This window comes from Peromyscus californicus, unplaced genomic scaffold (genome assembly GCF_007827085.1).
Source record: "Peromyscus californicus insignis strain IS unplaced genomic scaffold, ASM782708v3 Scaffold_24__1_contigs__length_46423439, whole genome shotgun sequence".
In the NCBI taxonomy this organism is placed as follows: Eukaryota; Metazoa; Chordata; class Mammalia; order Rodentia; family Cricetidae; genus Peromyscus; species Peromyscus californicus.
The window spans coordinates 43,604,817-43,625,397 of record NW_026294535.1 but is presented as its reverse complement, the minus strand read 5'-3'; the positions used below and the strand labels follow the sequence as shown (position 1 = coordinate 43,625,397).

The following is a 20,581-nucleotide window of genomic DNA, read 5'->3' as shown; positions in this document are numbered from 1 at the left end:
GGGGAAAAAAAAGAAAGAAAGAAAAGGAAAAAAATGGGCTGGAGAGATGGCTCAGAGGTTAAGAGCACTGCTTGTTCTTCCAAAGGTCCTGAGTTCGATTCCCAGCAACCACATGGTGGCTCACAACCATCTGTAATGAGATCTGGTGCCCTCTTCTGGCCTGTAGGCATACATGCAGACAGAACACTATAAACATGATAAATAAATAAAACTTTAAAAAAAAAAAAGGAAGGAAGAAAGCTTAGATAGTCAGTTCTCAAAAGATTAGCTGTAAAGTCTGCAGCCAGTCTCAGAGTAATTGGTAAGATTGTCTGAGATTCTGGCTAGAAGTGTAGTATGATGGACCATTTCATTTTAGAACTGTCCTGAAGAATTATCAGTCCAAGGCTAATCATTGAGTAATGTTCTTAGGTACAATGGCATCTTTCTGGACTGAGTAGAGTCATTGTTGTGGGGCCCCATCTTCCTTTTGGAGACTTCAGAGATTGCTATTGGAAAGACTCATATTTCACTGTGGAAAACTTGAACATTAATAACATCAAAATGTAAAGTTTGGATTTATGCTGGATTGAGAAGGGATTCCCAAAAAGCAAGGACAAGCATGGAAAGAAATAGAATCTTGACAGCAATAGTCCCTAGATTATTGGTTTTCTTCTGTCTCACACCAGTTGGCTCTTCTGATATGAGACAGAATTTCCTAATTTTTCTTTTAGCAATATGCTTGGGTTTAGAGAAAGAGAAAGCCACATTCCAACTCCAAAGTCAGCTTGATTTGTAATTGAATCGGGACCACAAGTATTCTAGAGTTAAAGAGATATTGATGTTAGGCATTGAGATATTACCCTGTAGAGTATATTGGTATCAATAAGTCCTTCTCTTCTGCTGTAAACATCTAGGTGTCTAAGGCCTTATGATTTCTTTTTTTTTTTTTTTTTTTTTTTTTTTTGGTTTTTCGAGACAGGGTTTCTCTGTGTAGCTTTGCGCCTTTCCTGGAACTCACTCTGTAGACCAGGCTGGCCTCGAACTCACAGAGATCCACCTGGCTCTGCCTCCCGAGTGCTGGGATTAAAGGCGTGCGCCACCACCGCCCGGCTTTGGCCTTATGATTTCTTAAAGATGGGTATTTCTATTATCCTGTAAAGACAAAAAACAGAAAGTTGCCCCAATCCTTGTTTGTTGAGTTTTTCTTACAACTTGTAGAGATGTCACATTGGTGGATGAGCTATTACTTCTCCTCATCAAGGGGTTTCTCCTGTTCGAAGCAAATTTTTGTTAATTTTGTTGGTATCCATAGCTTTTCTTCTCCTGTAGAAACAAAAGCAAAACCCCTTCCCCAATGTAGGACGTCATCCTTGTGGTGATATTTTATTTGTGCTGAAATGTGGTGATATTGTGCTTTAATAAATAAAGCTTGCCTGGAGATCAGAGGAATAGGAATAGCCATTATAAGTAAACACGGAAGTCAGGCAATGGTAGTGCACGCCTTTAATCCTATCACTTGGCAGACAGGGATCTGTCTGGATCTCTGTGAGTTCAAGGCCACACTGAAAACAAAGCCAGGTGTGGTGGCACGTGCCTTAAATTCCAACACTAGTTAACCATGGAGGTCTGGAGGTATGTACAGACAGACAGGAAGTGACAGAGCTGGGCAGGAAGAGGAAGTGATGTAGCTGGACAGAGAGAGCAAATCAGATGGCAGAACAGCAAGGCATACAGGCCTGGGCAGACAGGAAGTCGCTCGCATTTGGAAGGTGCCAAGTTGATAAGATTTGGTTAGCTGTGGCTTTCCCTATTTCCCTGATCTCTCTCGGGCTTTCACTCCTATATCTGGCTCTGTGTTTTTTATTTAATAAGACCATTTAGAAATTCATTTACATACGCTGGTTTCCACTCCGAGGTCAACACACATTTGAAGTAAACAGGTTGGTTTAGCTCAGTAGTTTTTTCTGTCATCCAAAGTCTCTCCACAGCTGTTTTTCCTTTCCCATCAGCATTGAGAAAATTCAAGGTTAATAAAGCATTATGCAATCTATTTCTAGGAGTCATTGTTACCTGTTTCTGTTTATGTAGCATATCCTTTAAAGTTTGATTGGATCTTTCTATGACTGCTTGGTCTATGGTATACCTGTAACATGCTTTATATTGTAATAAGCAAAAAACTGTCTCATTTTATTGGAGACATATGCTGGGGCATTGTCTGTCTTAATTTGTACAGGTATTCCCATGATGGCCATAACTTCTAATAGGTGTGTAATCACAGAATCAGCCTTTTCAGAATGCATGGGAGTTGCCCATTGACATCCTGAATAGGTGTCAATGGTATTTATTTTTTGTCTGCACTAGCAAAAGCTAAATCTGCTACACAGTGTGCTGTGTGGCTTGGAGACACCTCTGTGAACCACAATGGGAATCCACCATGCCGTAGGTCAAGCCTGCACACCATGGCATCTCTGTATCACGGACTGCCCGAGAGATACAACTAGGAAGCTGCTCTTGGTTCCATTTTAGAACCTTTTTTAAAGCTTTCTCAAGTTTTGGGTGGAAATTCTTGCTAGCATGTTGGTTGCCAAAATGTAGCCATAAGTTTCTCTGGTCCCACCTGGCCCCGGGGTCCCATGTTTCTCTGGGCCTGCCCGGTCCCACGGTCCCACAGCCGCTTATAAAATAACCACTCAGAGGCTTTAATATGAATTGCAAATCATATGGCCTATGGCTCAGGCTTCTCATTAGCTAGCTCTTATAACTTAACTCAACCTATTTCTATTAATCTGTATGCTGCCACGTGGCCGTGGTGTTACTGGTCTGCTGGCATCCTGTTGCTCCTTGGGTGGTGGGCTGACGTCTCCCCCGACTCCATCCTTCTTCATCTCATCTTTAGTTTCAATGTACCACCTAACCTTATCCTGCCCTGCCATAGGCCAGTGCAGCTATATTTGTCAACCAATCAGGGCAACACATATCCACAGTATACAGAAAGACATCCCACAGCATGCCCCTCAATGGGTCGCCTATTTGAATACTTGGTCCCAGTTGGTGGAACTGTTTGGGAAGGATTAGAAGGCATGTCCTAATACATTTACCTTAATTGTTCTAGTATTAATAATAATAAAAAAGAAAACCTCGGGAGTCATAAATTAAGATCAAAACCTGATAAATTAAAAAAACGTGGAGGAAGGATCGGCTGACCCTACTCTCTCTGTTTCCCAGATCGAAAAGCCCAAGAAACCTCTCCAAGCCCCGCTTCATCTCTTCCTATACCTCTCTATCCAACTCCGTGGGTCCTCCAAAATATCTATGGCTAATTCCAGTCAGTCAAACACCGACTCTGCTCTCTGATTCAAGGTTTAGCTTTATTAGAAGCCCTGGAGTGTCAGTGGGGACAAATGCCCCACAACGGTGTCCTTGTTGAAGGAGATGTGTCTCTGTGGCAGACTTGGAGGTTTCAGAAGCACAGGTCATCTCCTTCCGTGTTGGCTCTCTCTCTCTTTGCCTCCTGGTTGTATCTCAAGATGTCAGCTCTCAGCTACTGCTCCAGCATCATGCCTGCCTGCTGCCATGCTCTCCACCGTGATGGTCATGGACTCACTCTCTGAAACTGTAAGCCCCAAATAAACACTTCCTGTTATAAGCTGCCTTGGTCATGTTATCTTTTTTGTTTGTTTTTTTGTTTTTTTCGAGACAGGGTTTCTCATTGTAGTTTTGGTGCCTGTCCTGGATCTCGCTCTGTAGACCAGGCTGGCCTTGAATTCACAGAGATCTGCCTGGCTCTGTCTCCTGGGATTAAAGGCGTGCACCACCGCCACCTGGTGGTCATGTTATCTTATCACAGCAACAGATAGTAATCTGTATTGTGTACCCTAATAAACTTGTCTGAGGATCAGAGGACAGAGCCAGTCACTAGATTAGACATTGAGACCAGACAGTGGTGGCACACACCCTTAATCCTATCACTTGGGAGGCAGAGATGTCTGGATCTCTGTGAGTTCAAGGCCACACTGGAAACAGAACCAGGCAGTGGTGGCACACACCTTTAATCCCAGTACTGGGAAGCACACACTCCTTTCTTTAATCCCAGGAAATGATGATAGGGTGGAGAAGGTATATAAGGTGTGAGGAAACAGGAACTAAAGCAGTTCAGCTGAGATCTTTTTGGATAAAGACTCAGAGGATTTCAGTCAGAGGATTCATGGAGTTGGTGAGGTAATAGGAGGTGGCTGTGGCTTGCTCTGCTTCTCTGATCTTTCAGCTTTTGCCTTAATATCTGGTATTTGTTTTTTATTAAATGACCATCTAAGATTCAAACAACACTAAGATGGTTGTCTAAGAGAAATGAGTCCGCTAAGCTACCCCCTGGCCTCCACACACACCATGGCACTCATCTATTTCCATGTTTAGTCACCAGGGAGTGACACTATTTGAAAGGGTTATAAGGATTAGAGGTGTGGTCTTGTTGGAGGAAGTGTGTCACTGGGGGTGGGCTTTGAGGTTTTGAAAGCCCATTCCAAGCCCAGTGTCTCTCTGCCAGAGGATAAGGATGTAGCTCTCAGCTACTTCTCCAGCACCATGCCTGTCCCCATGATCTCTGCCATGATGCTAATGGACTAAGCCTCTAAAACCATAAGCCAGCCCCCAATTAAATGCTTTCTCCTATAAGAGTTGCAGTAGTCATGATGTCTCGTCACAGCAGTAGAACAGATTAAAACAGCAGTCAAGTGCACCCTCTGCTACAGGTACACCACATAAATAAAAATGCTTTAAAATAAGGTGGAAAGCTGGGCATGGTTGTACAGGCTTCTAATCTCTCTCTCTCTCTCTCTCTCTCTCTCTTTAAAGATTTATTTAATATATATACAGTATTCTGTCTGCATGTGTCCTTGCAGGCCAGAAGAGGGCACCAGATCTCATTACAGATGGTTGTGAGCCACCATGTGGTTGCTGGGAATTGAACTCAGGACCTCTGGAAGAGCAGTCAGTGTTCTTAACCTCTGAGCCATCTCTCCAGCCCCTCTTTTTTTTTTTTTTAAGATTTATTTATCATGTATACAGTGTTCTGTTTGCATGTATCCTTGCAGGCAGAAGAGGGCATCCGATCTCATTACAGATGGTTGTGAGCCTCCATATGAGTGCTGGGAATTGAACTCAGGACCTCTGGAAGAACAGTCAGTGCTCTTAACCTCTGAGCCATCTCTCAAGCCCCCAAAGCTTTTAATCTCAGCACTTGGTAGACAGAGATAGGAGATCTCTGTGAGTTCAAGGTCAGCCTGGTCTACAGAGTGAGTTCCAGGACAGCCAGGGCTAATATGGAGGGACTCTGTCTCAAAATGAATCAATCCATCAGTCAGTCAGGACTGAAGCAATGGTTCAGTGATTGAGAGCACCGACTCTTCTTCCAGAGGACCTGAATTCAATTTCCAGGACGCACATAGCCCCTCACAACCTTTCCTAACTCTGGTTGCAGAGGATCTGACAGTCTCTTCTGACCTCCTCAGGCACCAGAAATGAATGTAGTACACATATATACATGCAGGCAAAACACTCACACACATTAAATAAACAAACATTAAAAAACTAATGTAAAACATTAAATAAAATAACAAAAAAATGAATAAAACTAGGAGAAACTGAGTGTGTTAGGTTTTCTATTGCTGTGACGAAACACCACGAGCAAAAGCAAGCTGGGGAGGAAAGGGCTTATTTGGCTCACACTTCAGCGTTGCTGTTCATCACTGAAGGAAGTCCGGACAGGAACTCAAGCAGGGCAGGATCCTGGAGGCGGGAGCTGATGCAGAGGACACGGAGAAGTGCTGCTTACTGGCTTGCTCTTCCTGGCTTGCTCAGCCTCCTTTTTTATAGAACCCAGGACCACCAGCCCAGAAATGGCACCACCCACCATGGGGTGAGTCCTCCCACATGGATCACTAACTGAGAAAATGCCAAGCCGGGTGGTGGTGGCACATGGGCACACGCCTTTAATCCCAGCACTTGGGAGGCAGAGGCAGGTGGATCTCTGTGAGTTCAAGGCCAGCCTGGCCTACAGAGCAGGATCCAGGACAGGCACTTTGCAAAACTACACAGAGAAACCCTGTCTCAAAAAACAAAAAACAAACAAAAAAAAAAAAAAAAGAAAGAAAGAAAGAAAAGAAAAGAAAATGCCTTACAGCTGGATCTTGTAGAGGCATTTCCTCAGCTGAGGCTCCTTCCTCTCTGAGGACTCTAGCTTGTGGTCAAGTTGACACACACAAAAGCAGACGGGACACTGGTGTGTTGATATATGTTTGTCATCCCAGCACTTGGGAAGTTGAGGCAGAACCGCTAGGAGTCTGAGGTCAGCCTGAGCTACAGAGTAAGGAGCCTGACTCCAAAACACGAAAACAATTCCCTTCCCACAGAATTCAGAAGGCCATAGAGGGGTCTTGAAACCAAAAGGCTCCGTAATTGTCTAGCGGTGGACGGTGGGTCACATGACCTATGCAGAGCTCTTTCTTTCTCTGTGGTCACTGGCCTGCCTTTACTTGGGGTCCCTTGTAACTTCTATGGATGGAACCTGTCAGTCATGCGGAGTGGCAGGTCGGCTCCGCATCTGTTCCCACTCACACAGTGGCTACCTGCATTGGTAAGGTCTCAGACCCGTCCCTAGCCTCACCTCGTGTTGTTGGCGTTGTTTTAAACACACTTACCTTGCAGGCCCAAGAAGGTGGCTTAGAGCAGCGCTAGGGCAGGAAAGATCCGTTTGAGGGAAAGGACGGCTTTCCTCCCACCACGCTTCTCTCTCAGGTGGGAAACGGAGCTAGCTGCCCTCTTCCCTGGACCCCGTCACCACGGCAACACCAATCCAAAGAGACAGGCTACTCCCGGGTCAGGCCCTGCCTCCAGGGACTGCAATCTCCCCTGGTGCGCCCTTCTTTCCTGGGGCTCCCGCAGCTCCCGCCCTGGGCTCCTAGCTGGGCCTTGCACACCGGGAACCTGTCAAATTTAAGTCCGCCGGAGCAACCGGATTCCGAGGAGTGCCGTGTGCGCAGACGACCAGCAGAGGGCGCGAGAGGCCTTAAAGAGAGCCGAGTGGAGGTGGCCGCGGCCTCCAGAATTTGGAGATGGAGAAGGAAGGTTCCCTGGAGAGGTGCCTTATGGACAGAGGACGCCTCGGTGATCTGTGAACACACACCTGGCGCTTAGAACTTCAGCCCGTGCTCCTCTTTCATGTCCCTCGGGCCGCACACCCCCAAAAGACTTTTCTCCCATAGCCAACCCAACTCCCTTTGCGCAAACCCCAGCTCTCCCCAATCCTCCACGTTCCCATCCAAGAGCGAGGCTGGCCTATGAGACCACACAGCACGGAGAATGCTCGGTTACGACCAAGGAAAGCCGACGGCCGAACCTCCAAAGTTAACTTTCCGGGGCGAGCTTCTCCATCCTCACCCCCCACCTCCCCGACCCACCCACCCACCCACCCACCCCTACCCTCGCCGCCCTCTGCAGCCGCGCAATATTTTCCCCAAAGTTTTCCTGGCCCTGGTTCAGGTCCTCTTCGTGGACAGCCGATCCCGGGATCCGCGCCGGGATTTACTGCCCACCAGGAGAAGCGTGTTGGTGTGTGGGGGGGGAGTAGTAGGCAGTATAGGGTCCCTCAAGGGAGGGGGAGGATCCTGGGGGTCCTGGGGGTGCCATAAGCCCGGCACCCCCTCTCTAACTTCTAGCCACCCTACCTCATCTTCTAGAACGGCCTGAAGGAAGGATGTTGGGAGTGAGCGGGAAGTGAGCGGCGGCGCACCGGTGGCAAGGAGCGAGAAAAAGTTTTTGCAAAAGAGAGAGAGAGAGAGAGAGAGAGAGGAAAAAAAAAAAAAAAAGTTTGCGCTTCTCGCGGGTGGTCCCGGCTCGCGGCCCGGCGGGCTGGGCCGGCGGGAGGGCTGGGGGCCAGGTTGGGGGGGTGGGGTGGCACTGAAGTTTACGCTGCAGTGGCCCTGTCGCCCCCCCCTCCCCGCCGCACACCCCCTCCTCCCCCTGCCCAGTTTCCAACCCTGGACCACGCATCCCGAGCCCTGCGCCCCGACGGAGGTGAGAGGGGGGCCGGAGGGGAGACCACCTGGGAGCGATGGGGGAGGGGGCTGCGGAGATGCTCCGACGCCTAGGGGGCTCACCCCGTCCCACGAGGAGCCCTGGGGCGCAGGGGCAGGCTGGGGTGGGAGAGACTGGGGCGAGCGAGGTGTTGGGAAGTTTGGATGTTTTCCTTGTCCTGCTAATTTAATGCGCGCCCCCTTTTCTCCGTGTCTCCCTTTTCTCCTGGCAGTCTGTCTGTCTCGGGTCCCTTTGTCTGCGCCCTCCCACCTCTTAGAAATCTCTCCCTTTCTTGAGGTTGGCATGAAGAGGCTGTTGGGACGGCCAGCTGGAGGTCTGCGCGGTAGAGGGAACCCCAGGTGCGTCCCTGCGCGCCGTTGGAAGACGTCAGTGTGTCCAAGAGGGGGACCCACCGCAAAGGAGGGAGCGCTCGGCGGGGTGGGCACGGCCGTGCCCGAGGGCCGGGCTGGGATTGGACTCTTGACCCGTGTTGTGACAGATGTCCCGGCGGCGGAGGCTTGGGTTTGGGGGCGAAGGAGTGTTTTTGGACCAGGGAGGAAGCTGGGGTGGGTCTCCGAACGTGTCGTGTGTAGGCCTTAGGAAAAATCCCTAGGAAAGTGGTGCTTCTCCGTCCCGAGGACTGCGTGGGCAGGGAGCAGGGGCTGGGGAGACCTTGTCCTGACCCTCTGACCTCAGGACCACCGGGGCAGCTGAAGCCAGGCGCCGGGAGACCCCTGCTGGGGCAGAGCGGGACCACGGGCCACGGGCAGCCTGTGCATCCCGGCTGGCCCCCCGCCCGAACGGGAGCTGGGGACCGAGGCCCCTCCTCTGGCTTGGACCACCCTGCCTGCCCTTGCTCCCCGCTCCGGAGCCTCTTTCAGGCCCCGTGACCCTGAAACAATCAACCCAGGACAGTTAGCTTTGGGGACGGGATCAAGGAGAGGGGACTCCACGGGGGCCGAGGGTGTGGGACGCCTGGGGAACCGGGGACTTGGTGGCATCGGTCTCTCCTTCCAGGGCAGGGAGAAAGATGGGCAGCTTGCTGGGAGAAAAGTTGTTGAGCGCGCGTGATTTTTCCCCAGGGGGCGGGGTCCAGCAGGACCCCCCCCCCATTACCTATCTGGGCATCCCCGCCGGACGGACGTCTCCGACTCGCCCTTGACGTCACTAGGGGGTTCCCGGGGGTCTCTAGGGGTTAACCCTTAGGAAGCCGGCGGCGGAGACAGTCAGGAGCCCAAGGTGTCCTCTCCAATGCACACCTTATTTACTCCGGCGCGTCTTTCTCTGTCGTGTCTGGTTTCTTTCTGTCCCACTCCACTCTAGGGACCCCCACTTTCCAATAGTGCTTCTCCCCCCCCAACCCCCCACCTCGCCCCGGGACACCACTGCCTGCTTTCAGGATGCGCTGAGAGAAGGGAAGAATGTTCCACCCTTCACCACCACCACCACCCCCCCCCCCGCCCTCCCTCGCTTTTCTGGGCTCCCCGGGCGGGCGGGGGAAGCTGAGCCGTCTGCAGCCGGAGCCTGCGGCGGCGACTTGGGTGGGCCGGGAAGGCACGGGGGCGGGGAAGGCGGGACCGGGAGAAGGGGGTGGGGCCGGCTCCTGGGAGTTGGGGAGCAGGGGTACGGATGGGACTCGGGGGGAAAATAGACCCTGGCCACGAATCGGGGCTCTATGGGCAGGGTGATGATTCTGAGTGCTCTCCTGCCCCATCCCGCCCCGAAAACTTCTTCACCGAATCTGCAAAAGCTAGCGACGTCCTTGCTAGTAGGAGAGAGAGAGGGGAAGGCGTGAGCTGGAGGCTGTGGCGCGCGTGGGCGAGGAGGGCTGTCGCCCCGGGTCCACCGGGTCTCCTGGGGGCGGGCCAGGCCATGGGGACCAGAAGATCAGCGTGACACCTTGGAGGGAGCCCCTGGTGTCTGGGGGGTCGTGCGCGAGTCCCCCCTCCCCCTTCCCTTCCCTTGAATGAGTCATAGCGGAGGAGGCAGGAGACGTGCCCCCTCATCCAGCTGCCAGCCAGCTGTGCCCCCCCACCTCCCACCCCCACGTTAGTGCCAAGGTCGAGTTGGGAGGTCTTGGATGCGGGATCCGGGCCCCAGCTGGAGAAGGAGGAGTTAGCATAGGTACGGCCCCGGCCACAGCGCTCGCTTGGGCTGGGTCGCAGGGTCCGGGTTCCGTTCCCCACTCTGGCCCCGCCCTCACCCTAAATCCCAGCAGCATCCCGGGATCACCCACCGCGCCGGGCCGGCCGGCCCGCTCCCGGTGGTTCTCCACCCCACCCCGCCCCACCCCACCCTCCGCTCCTGGAAGGCCGAAAAACGTGGAGTGGAGTGAGAACTGGCTGAGAGGAGGAGAGCTGGACCTCGCGCCAGCCCCTTGCTGTGCTGCTCATCAAGCCCATCCTCAAAGTTCCTTTCCAGTCCCCCCCACCCCCCAGACCCAAAGGGTTAGGTAGGCGCAGGTTCAAACCGCCTCAGAATGACTTGAGCTCCCATCCGTTTTACTCAGCAGACGGGAGATGCTGCTCTGAAGCCTCATTCCCGCCCACACACTGCTCTCTGTCTAAGAGGACAGATCGTTTATGGTCTCTGCTGGCCCCACCAGCTAGTCTGGACTGAAGCGAGGTCTCCCTCTACTGGACACTGGAGAGATTGCATAGGCGCTCTTGGGCGAGCCAGCAGCCCTGGGCATGAAGTCAGACCTTCGGAGCATTTCCCCATCACACCTTCAAAGCGTGTGCCCTGGCCAGAACAAGGGGTGGAGGGACCGTGGCATTAAAATCACCTGGAATTTATGTTAGATCAATTAGTCCGTATCTTTCCCATGTGCATACACAGACCGTGAGGCTTTTACCCAGTTTCCCCAAAAGATCCCGAAGACTTAACAGACCGCTTCTGCCTGCTCTTTGGGATGTTTCTTCCTAACGCTGCGGGATGACATTGTTTTCCACTTGATTCCCTTGACCAGTCTCTGAGAGAGAGGTTAGGGGCCCAGGGGGCTGGCGGCGGTTTCGTGCCCACTGAGACCGACGTTTGTCTTCTGTTCCTCGCCGTCCTTGTAACTTGGCAGATCTGCATCTTCCTGCAGTCTCCCACATCCTTCCCTGAGACACCATGTTCAACTCCATGACTCCACCACAAGTCAATAACTATGGTGAGCCCTGCTGTCTCCGACCCCTCCCCAGCCAAGGGGTCCCCAGCCTGGGGACAGAAGGTGAGTGTGTCTACCAGTCCCTGAGCCTTGAGGACTTAGCACATCTCCCACCTAGCTCCGGGATCCCTTTCCCCCTACCCCACGCTAGTTTGCTATCTACAGGAGGATTTCGAGACCCCATGCCTTGTAGGCTTGGAGTCTGGGATCATAGCCCACGGGGGTCTCAAGGTAAGCCCCGTCTCTCCCCATCCCAACGCCCCACTCCACCTGCCTCTCTTTTCCAGGATGTTCTGGTTTACCCTTTTGCCACCAAGCCAACTTTATGTCAGGGCCCCAGGGTTATGGGTCTGCCAGAGAGACCAGCGGCTGTACCGAGGGTGAGGACCCAGGCAATCTCTCTCCCCTCTCTGCCCCTCGGGGACTTGTTCTGAAGGAGGAGGTGGGAAGGCAAGGACCAGACTCAGTGGAGGAGATGTCCGGAGAGGAAAGGAATCAGAGAACGACCAAGAGGTCCTAGGTAGAGCAAGGCAAAAAAACGTTTTGCTCTTTTGAGTCAGGCCCCACCTACTGAGTGTGCCGAGACATGCACTTTTACTGTATCTTTCTTTTTAATTTTTTTTTATTTTTTTAAAGATTTATTTATTTATTTATTATGTACACAGAAGAGGGCGCCAGATCTCATTACAGATGGTTGTGAGCCACCATGTGGGTGCTGGGAATTGAACTCAGGACCTCTGAAGAGCAGTCGGTGCTCTTAACCTCTGAGCCATCTCTCCAGCCCTAAATTTTATTTTTTAAACAATGTGTGCGCTTGTTTGTCTGTGTGGGTGTGCACATGGGAGTGCTGTGCCCTGAGAGGCCAAAGGTGTGGGGCCTTCCTTGGAGCTGGAGTTATAGGTGCTAATGAGCCGCCTGACGTGGGTGCTGGGAATTGAACTCAGGACCTCTGGAGGAGCAGTCGGTGCTCCTAACCTCTGAGCCATCTCTCCAGCCCCTCTGCTGTATCTTACCTCCTGTCTCCTGCCCTAGGGCCGCTCTTTCCTCCTCCCCGGAGTTCGGTCAAGCTGACAAAGAAGCGAGCCCTCTCCATCTCGCCCCTGTCTGATGCCAGCCTGGACCTACAGACAGTCATCCGCACCTCACCCAGCTCCCTTGTGGCTTTCATCAACTCGCGCTGCACATCTCCAGGAGGCTCCTATGGCCACCTCTCCATTGGCACCATGAGGTGCTGGCAGCCTCACACTAAGGGACCCCTAGAATACGTACTGAAACCCGTTAGAAGACTCCACCCCTTCAAACCTCCAACCCGACTCGACTCCCTAACCCTCCCAAATCACTGGAACCCTTTTCAGAAACTCCCTGGGGCTTACTCAGCCAAGCCTTCCAGAAACCCACAGAATAGAGCGAAGACTCTGATCACCGACGGTCTTAAATAACCGACTCCTCTTCACCTAGCCCATCTCCAGGATTCCCACCCCAGATGAGTCACCAAAAGGGGACTTCGCCATCCTATGGAGTCCAGCCCTGTGTTCCACATGACTCTTCTCGGGGTGCAATGATGCTGCACCCTCAGTCCCGGGGACCGCGTCCGACCTGCCAGGTGGGGCTCTCCACATTGCCGTCCTGCTTGGCTTTCCCAGCTCAGGATAGGTGGGTGGTCGACTTGGCAGCGGGGGCGGGTGAAGGAAGATGGCAGACATAAAAGCCTTTGGTACTGGGAAGGTAGAGGTACAGATGGTAGGTTCACCCTTCCGGGTTGACTCAGGCTCTCCCGGATGAGAGCACCCCCGTTCTTCATCCCGTTCACCAGTGCAGGCTGTGGAGGAAGTCCGTCCACATTCGTGGGGTTCCTGCTATTTGGGTGGGGGCCCCGTAGGGCAGAAGGACCTGGCAAGCTTTTCCTTCTGAGTACTCCATCCTCCTTACCCTCACCTCTTCCCCTGGGGAAGCTGAAGTCGGAGCTGGACATGCTGGTGGGCAAGTGCCCAGAGGAGCCTTTGGAAGGTGACATGTCTAGCCCCAACTCAACAGGCACGCAGGTAAGGGGATGGGCAGGACTTCCTCTGTGGGATCTGAGCAAAACAAAACGGTGCCACCCATGACCCTGAGATTGTCTCCTTTGCCCTAGGATCCCCTGCTGGGGATGCTGGATGGGCGGGAGGACCTGGAGGAGAAACCTGAGCCCGAGTCTGTCTACGAGACTGACTGCCGCTGGGATGGCTGCAGTCAGGAGTTCGATTCCCAGGAGCAGCTGGTGCACGTGAGCCCCAGGGGGTAACAGATGGTTGGTGGGAGCCTGGAGGAGACTGAGTGGGGCATTATGGTCTGTCGGAGGGCAGGAGGTTCAAGGGGGCTGGGGTCAGAGATTGCATGCTCAGCCCTGCAGACCAAAGCTCCGGGTAGCTTTGCTCTAGAGGGCTGGAAGACCTGAGATGTGGGATGTGCCGCCTTCCTGACTCTTACTTTCCCCGAGAGGCAGAGCTGAGGAGGAGGAGGAGGAGGAGGAGGAGGAGGAGGAGGAGGAGGAGGAGGAGGAGGAGGAGGAGAGGGCTGAAGGGGATATGTCGCGGCTTGGGTGGCATCGGGAACCTCGGAAAGCCTCGTCTTCTTCCTCCTCAGCATATCAACAGTGAGCACATCCACGGGGAGCGGAAGGAGTTCGTGTGCCACTGGGGGGGCTGCTCCCGGGAGCTGAGGCCCTTCAAGGCCCAGTACATGCTGGTGGTGCACATGCGCAGACACACGGGCGAGAAGCCGCACAAGTGCACGGTGAGGCGCCCGTCCCTCCCCATACCGGGGCCAAGGTAGGGCCCACGGTAGACTTTTGCCTCCAAAGTCCTTCCTTCGTAAGCGAATGTTTAAAAACCTTGCTGAAGACTGCGGCCGGGCGGTGGTGGCGCACGCCTTTAATCCCAGCACTCGGGAGGCAGAGCCAGGTGGAACTCTGTGAGTTCGAGGCCAGCCTGGACTACCAAGTGAGTTCCAGGAAAGGCGCAAAGCTACACAGAGAAACCCTGTCTCGAAAAAAAAAAAAAAAAAAAAAACAACCTTGCTCAAGACTGCGTTGATAGAAAGAGGAACATAGTGATATGTATTAAAATGTTTTCAGTTGAATTTTGTGGGGTGGGGGCTTGCATTCCAAGGCGTGGATGTGGAGGTCAGGGGGCAACTCGGTTCTCTCCTTCCACCATGTGGGTCCTGAGGAATCAAACTCAGATTGTCAGGCTTGGCCACAGACACCTCTATTCACTGAGCCATCTTGCTGGCCCTAAAATATGTTCTTGGTATGGTGACATGCACCTGTTACCCTAGCACTTGAGAAGCTGAGGCAGGAGGATCAAAAGTTTGAGACTAGGTCTCAAAAAACCAAAAACGCCAGGTGGTGGTGGCACACACCTTTAATCTAGCACCCGGGAGGCAGAGGCAGGTGGATCTCTGTGAGTTTGAGGCCAGCCTGGTCTACAGAGTGAGTTCCAGGACAGGCGCAAAGCTACACAGAGAAACCCTGTCTCGAAAATACAAAAACAAAAACAAGCCTCGCCACATACCCTTAATCCTAGCACTAAAGTGGCAGAGGCAGGCAGATCTCTGTGAGTTCTAGGCCAGCCAGGGCGACCCAATAAAGAAATAGATGGCAGGGACTGGAGAGATGGCTCAGTGGTCAAGAGCACTGGCTGTTTTTCCAGAGGTCCTGAGTTCAATTCCCAGCAACCACATGGTGGCTCACAACCATCTGTAATGAGATCTGGTGCCCTCTTCTGGCCTGCAAGGACACATGCAGGCAGAATACTGTATACATAATAAAGAAATAAATAATCTTTAAAAAAAAAAAAAAGAAATAGATGGCAAAACAAAATTAAGTTTTGGATCAAAAAGTGAATTTTTCCCCTTTGATTTTAAAAGAAATGAAAAGTAGGCCGGGCGGTGGTGGCGCACGCCTTTAATCCCAGCACTCGGGAGGCAGAGACAGGCGGATCTCTGTGAGTTCGAGGCCAGCCTGGGCTACAGAGTGAGTTCCAGGAAAGGCGCAAAGCTACACAGAGAAACCCTGTCTCGAAAAACCAAAAAAAAAAAAAAAAAGAAATGAAAAGTGCTGGGCATGGTGGTGCATAACTTTAATCTCCGCCCTTGGGAGGCAGAGGCAAGCATATCTCTATCAGTTTGAGGCTAGCTTGGTCTACATAGTGAGTTCAAGGCCAGCCAAGATTACACAGTGAGACCCTGTCTCATTAGACCAAAATAATAGCCAGGCATGGTGGCACAAACCTTTAATCCCTGCCCCTCGGGAGGCAGTGGTAGGCAGATCTCTGTGAGTTCGAGGCCAGCCTGGTCTACAAAGTGAGTTCCAGGTCAGTTCGGGCTACACAGAGAAACCCTTTCTCAAAAAACCAAAAATAATAATAAAATAAATGAAAACATATTTCTGGATCCCTCATTGTGGGCTCCCTAGTAGTCTTGCTACCACATTGCTTGTGGATAGGCCCTGCATCATTGCTGAAGGACCCTCATGTAACCTGACCCTCAGCTGACTCAGGCCACTCTAGGCCACTCTAGCTCTGTGCAGGGAGACCTGCTCCAAGAGGCTCCCTGTTCACTGCTGTCCCCTACCCTGAGCGGTCTCCAGCTTCCTCTGCCTTTAGCTCCTCTTCCGCCCTTGTGCCTGACCGAATCCTGGGATTCTCTTAGGTCCCCATGTCCCCCCATTTTTTATTTATGTTCTCTGGTGTGAACCCTTAAATCTCCATGTCCTGTCTGAGAAGTGTTGCTTGACCCTCTCCCGTCCCCCAGTTTGAAGGTTGTAGGAAGTCATACTCACGCCTCGAGAATCTGAAGACGCACCTGCGGTCGCACACAGGGGAGAAGCCCTACATGTGTGAGCACGAGGGCTGCAGCAAGGCCTTCAGCAACGCCAGCGACCGCGCCAAGCACCAGAATCGGACTCACTCCAACGAGGTGAATGCCCCAACTACCAGACTCTTCCCAAGGGAGACGCTACCTCCTAAGCGTGTGCCCCTGTGAAGAGCCCCGTAACCCAGGACTCACTCCAGCAGGGAGTTCCCTTCCATGTAATTCATACAGGAAACACTTTTCTGAAAATAAGAATTTTTTCCTTGCCACTCTTTGGTCTAGCCATCCAAAGGTCAGTGTAAAGTAGACCCTTGACCCCTTCAACTTCTGAATGTATGCGGCCTCACAGCCTGGGCGGGGGGTGGGGGGTGTCACCTCTTTTTTTCATAGGCCTGCATCATCCATTTTTTAAATCTTTTTTGTTTGTTTGTTTGTTTTAAAGATTTATTTATTATGTATACAGTGTATTCTACTTATACTTATTCCTGCAGACCAGAAGAGGGCGCCAGATCTCATTACAGATGGTTGTGAGCCACCATGTGGTTGCTGGGAATTGAACTCAGGACCTCTGGAAGAGCAGCCAGTGCTCTTAACCTCTGAGCCATCTCTCCAGCCCTGTTTTTTTGTTTTTCGAGACAAGGTTTCTCTGTGTAGTTTTGGTGCCTGGCCTGGATCTTGTTCTGTAGACCAGGCTGGCCTCGAACTCTCAGAGATCCGCCTGGCTCTGCCTCCGGAGTGCTGGGACTAAAGGCTTGCGCCACCACCACCACCCGGCCTGTTTTTTAAGTCTTTCTGTAAGCCTCTCATGATTTACTCCACCCGAGGGTTCATGCTGCCCTTACTTCCTCGAAGCCTGTGTATCCTCCCTCACCCACCCATCTCGTAGCTTTTCCCATTCTGTTTGTGTTCTTCTGCCTTGAACCCTGGGCCTTGCGGCTTGGCGACTCTACTCCACAGAAGCCGTATGTGTGCAAGCTCCCTGGCTGCACCAAGCGCTACACAGATCCCAGCTCACTCCGCAAACACGTCAAGACAGTGCACGGTCCTGATGCCCACGTGACCAAGCGGCATCGAGGCGACGGCCCCTTGCCACGGGCACCGTCCCTCTCCACGGTGGAGCCCAAGAGAGAGAGGGAAGGGGGATCCATCAGGGAAGAGAGCAGATTGACTGTGCCCGAGGGTGCCATGGTGAGCCACCTGGGAAGTCTTGCCTCCACACCCTGCCGTGCCCTCCTGACCTCTTTCTAGCCTTTTCCTAGAAGCGTCCCCTCCTATATGCAGTCTGCTGTGGCCAGCCTGCCTGTCTTTAGTTTTAGTGTTGCTCCGTGGCTGACCCCAGATCTAAGGATGATGTAATAATTATTAGTTGTTTAATTGGTCCAACACATTCACTTTGCGCGGGGTGGGGGTGGGGTGGGGTGGTGGTGTTTCTTGGACTATGAACACATGGTAGGCAAATGCTCCCCGACTCAGCAGATCTTCGGCCCCCTAGGGACTCTCTCTTAAATAGCACTTAGCTCTAGAGTTCCGAGCCTTAGGCGTGCATATTTCGTGTATTCTTCAAGGGAGGGAATAGGCAAAGGTGACTTGTCAGGGTCACAGGACTAAGCAGGAATGGAGCCCTGGGAGTCTGCACCCCAGCAGGGACCCTTCCGTTTTCTTCTACTTCACCCTAACCTCTTGCCGGCTTAGTCCTCTCTACCCTTGCCTGCCTGTCCTCAGCCCTTGCAATCCCTGGGACGCAGGCCTCAGCCACTCCCCGAGAGGGAGTCGGGGAGGGCGCCACCCTCCACTCTCATCCCCTCCACAGAAGCCACAGCAGAGCCCTGGGGCGCAGTCCTCCTGCAGCAGCGGCCACTCCCCGGCAGGCAGCGCGGCCAACACCGACAGCGGGGTAGAAATGACGGGCAACGCGGGGGGCAGCACCGAGGACCTGTCCAGCCTGGATGAGGGCCCTTGCGTTGCGGGCGCTGGACTTTCCACTCTTCACCGCCTGGAGAACCTCAGGCTGGATCAGCTGCATCAACTCCGGCCAATGGGATCCCGGGGTCTCAAACTGCCCAGCTTAACCCACGCTGGTGAGACCTGGGTGTGGGAGGTGCGGCTCAGCTCAGCTGCGGATCTGTCCTGAAGCTGAGGTGGCGAGGTCACCCTGGAGTGGCCACACCGCATCTTTGCATCATCTGAGAAATAGTCCCCTTCCTTGAAGATGTTTTTCCTTCCATCGATCAGAAAATTATATATCTAGGCGGTTGTACACCTGTCGTCCCACCACTGTGGAGACTGGGGCAGCAAGAGTGTACAATATGAAAAACCAAAAAAAAGTTGCTGGGTGGTGGTGGCGGTGGTGGCGGTGGTGGCGCACGCCTTTAATCCCAGCACTCGGGAGGCAGAGGCAGGCGGATCTCTGTGAGTTCGAGGCCAGCCTGGGCTACAGAGAGAGTTCCAGGAAAAGGCGCAAAGCTACACAGAGAAACTCTGTCTCGAAAAACAACAAAACAAAACAAGAGCGTTCAATACATCCATGATATGCTATCCCTGTAACTGTGTAGCAGTGTATGAAACTAACTGCCTGGAATCCTTGGGGAAGCAGAAAAAGAATAAATGTGGGGAAAGGAGACTGCATAGTTAGGGCGAAGAAGCCTGGGACTCCTTACTTTGGGGTTCCGGGTCAGGGCAGAGTGGGACCCACAGGGGCTCCCTACCACCTGCCTTTTCTCTGTCCTCCGCAGGCACACCCGTGTCGCGCCGCCTGGGCCCCCCAGGCTCCCTGGACCACCGCAGCCCCAGCTCCAGCAGCATCAGTTCCGCTTACACCGTCAGCCGCCGCTCCTCCCTGGCCTCCCCTTTCCCTCCTGGATCCCCACCAGACAACGGGGCGTCCTCCCTACCCGGCCTCACACCTGCCCAGCACTACATGCTCCGCGCCAGATACGCCGCCGCCACTGCGTCAGCCCGGGGGAGCGGCACCCCGCCCACCGCAGCGCACGGCCTGGACCGCATGGGGGCTCTCCCTGTACCTCCTTGGAGAAGCCGAGCCGAGTACCCAGGGTACCACCCCAACGCAGGGGTCACCCGGAGGGCCAGTGACCCAGCCCGGACTGCCGACCACCCTGCCCCAGCCAGGGTCCAACGGTTCAAGAGCCTGGGATGTGTCCACACGCCCCCTGGTGTGGCGACAGGACGGAGCTTCGATCCCCACCTCCCTACCTCTGTCTATTCGCCACAGCCCCCCAGCATCACCGAAAATGTTGCTATGGATACCAGAGGGCTACAGGAGGAGCCGGAAGTTGGAACTTCCGTGATGGGCAACGGTCTGAACCCATACATGGACTTCTCATCGGCTGATAGTCTGGGATACGGGGGACCCGAGGGAATGGCCGCTGGGCCTTATGGAGCGAGGGGTCCAGGTTCCCTGCCTCCCGGGACTGGTTCGCTGGCCAACTATGGCCCTAGCCACTGTGCCCAGCAGGGCTCCTATCCTGACCCCACCCCGGAAACATGGAGTGAGTTTCCTTCCCATTCTGGGATGTATCCCGGCACTAAGGCTCCAAGTGGAGCCTATAGCCAGTGTCCTCGACTTGAACATTATGGACAAGTGCAGGTTAAACCAGAACAAGGGTGCCCCGTGGGGTCCAACTCCACCGGACTGGCACCCTGCCTCAACGCCCACCCCAGTGAGGGGTCTCCAGGCCCACAACCTCCATTTTCCCATTATCCCCAACCCCCTCCTCCCCAGTATCCCCAGTCGGGTCCCTATCCTCGGTCTTCCCATGATTATCTTCCGTCAGAACACAGGCCTGGCCTCAGTTTTGACTCCCTCTCTCATTCCACAGGACAGCTCAAAGCTCAGCTTGTGTGTAATTACGTTCAGTCCCAGCAGGAGTTGCTGTGCGAGGGTAAGGGCCGGGGAGGGTTCCCCGACCAGGAACTTCTCTATCAGGGCTCCAAGTTTCTGGGGGGTTCCCAAGCTCATCAAAGCCCTGCCAAAGGGCCAGCAGCTACCTATGGATCTGGCTTTGCACCTGCTTTGGCCAATCACAAGTCAGGCTCCTTTCCCACCCCTTCACCGTGCCAAGAGACCTTTGCAGTGGGGGCGAACCGGCCTTCCCATAGGCCAGCAGCAGCACCACCCCGGCTTCTGCCTCCACTGCCCTCTTGCTATGGACCCCTCAAGGTGGGGGGCACCAACCCCAGTTGTGGACATCCTGAAGTGGGCAGGTTGGGCGCAGGCCCCGCCTTGTACCCTCCCCCTGAAGGGCAGGTGTCCAACCCTTTGGACTCTCTTGACCTGGACAGCACTCAGCTGGACTTCGTGGCTATTCTGGATGAGGCCCAGGGGCTGAGTCCTCCTCCTTCCCATGAGCAAGGGGACAGCTCTAAAAATACCCCACCTCCCTCTGGACCTCCCAACATGGCAGTGGGTAACATGAGTGTCCTGCTGGGGTCTCTGCCCGGAGAGACCCAATTCCTCAACTCTAGTGCCTGAAAGGATAAGGAATCCCAACCAGGTCATGTTTCCTAGAT

At 53.5% G+C, this 20,581-nt stretch overlaps 1 protein-coding gene and 1 long non-coding RNA gene across 6 annotated transcripts; one reads left to right on the top strand and one right to left on the bottom strand.

Moving 5' to 3' along the window:
* Nucleotides 1–997: 997 nt before the first annotated feature.
* LOC128119886 (uncharacterized) lies at nucleotides 998–8,425 on the bottom strand. 2 transcript variants are annotated; one of them, XR_008221725.1, is made up of 5 exons: nucleotides 8,323–8,425; nucleotides 7,704–7,721; nucleotides 6,678–7,148; nucleotides 5,705–5,779; nucleotides 998–3,595 (listed from the first exon to the last, which is right to left on the bottom strand). It is a non-coding gene; the product is annotated as an uncharacterized LOC128119886 (long non-coding RNA). The 2 variants fall into 2 exon arrangements; XR_008221724.1 differs by lacking the exon at nucleotides 8,323–8,425 and having other exon boundaries at nucleotides 999–3,595; nucleotides 7,704–7,829.
* On the top strand, nucleotides 7,941–20,570 carry Gli1 (GLI family zinc finger 1). Of its 4 annotated transcripts, none has more exons than XM_052753557.1 (13): nucleotides 7,941–8,052; nucleotides 8,285–8,411; nucleotides 11,141–11,266; nucleotides 11,491–11,583; nucleotides 12,236–12,431; nucleotides 12,662–12,806; nucleotides 13,156–13,245; nucleotides 13,335–13,466; nucleotides 13,826–13,975; nucleotides 15,995–16,159; nucleotides 17,012–17,242; nucleotides 17,865–18,132; nucleotides 18,787–20,570. In XM_052753557.1, exons 3-13 carry the CDS (start codon nucleotides 11,167–11,169, stop codon nucleotides 20,541–20,543), a joined length of 3,327 nt encoding a protein of 1,108 aa, XP_052609517.1. In that variant the 5' UTR covers nucleotides 7,941–8,052; nucleotides 8,285–8,411; nucleotides 11,141–11,166; the 3' UTR covers nucleotides 20,544–20,570. The 4 variants fall into 4 exon arrangements, with proteins under 4 accessions (XP_052609517.1, XP_052609515.1, XP_052609516.1 ...); XM_052753555.1 differs by having other exon boundaries at nucleotides 11,123–11,266; XM_052753556.1 differs by lacking the exon at nucleotides 7,941–8,052 and having other exon boundaries at nucleotides 8,086–8,411; nucleotides 11,123–11,266.
* Nucleotides 20,571–20,581: the final 11 nt, after the last annotated feature.

Coding starts and splice junctions, on each gene's coding strand:
- Gli1 (XM_052753557.1), top strand. CDS start 11,167: ATGTTCAACTCCATGACTCCACCACAAGTCAATAACTATGGTGAGCCC. Junction 11,267..11,490: donor CCCCAGCCTGGGGACAGAAG/GTGAGTGTGTCT, acceptor TCTCTTTTCCAG/GATGTTCTGGTTTACCCTTT. Junction 11,584..12,235: donor GACCAGCGGCTGTACCGAGG/GTGAGGACCCAG, acceptor CTCCTGCCCTAG/GGCCGCTCTTTCCTCCTCCC.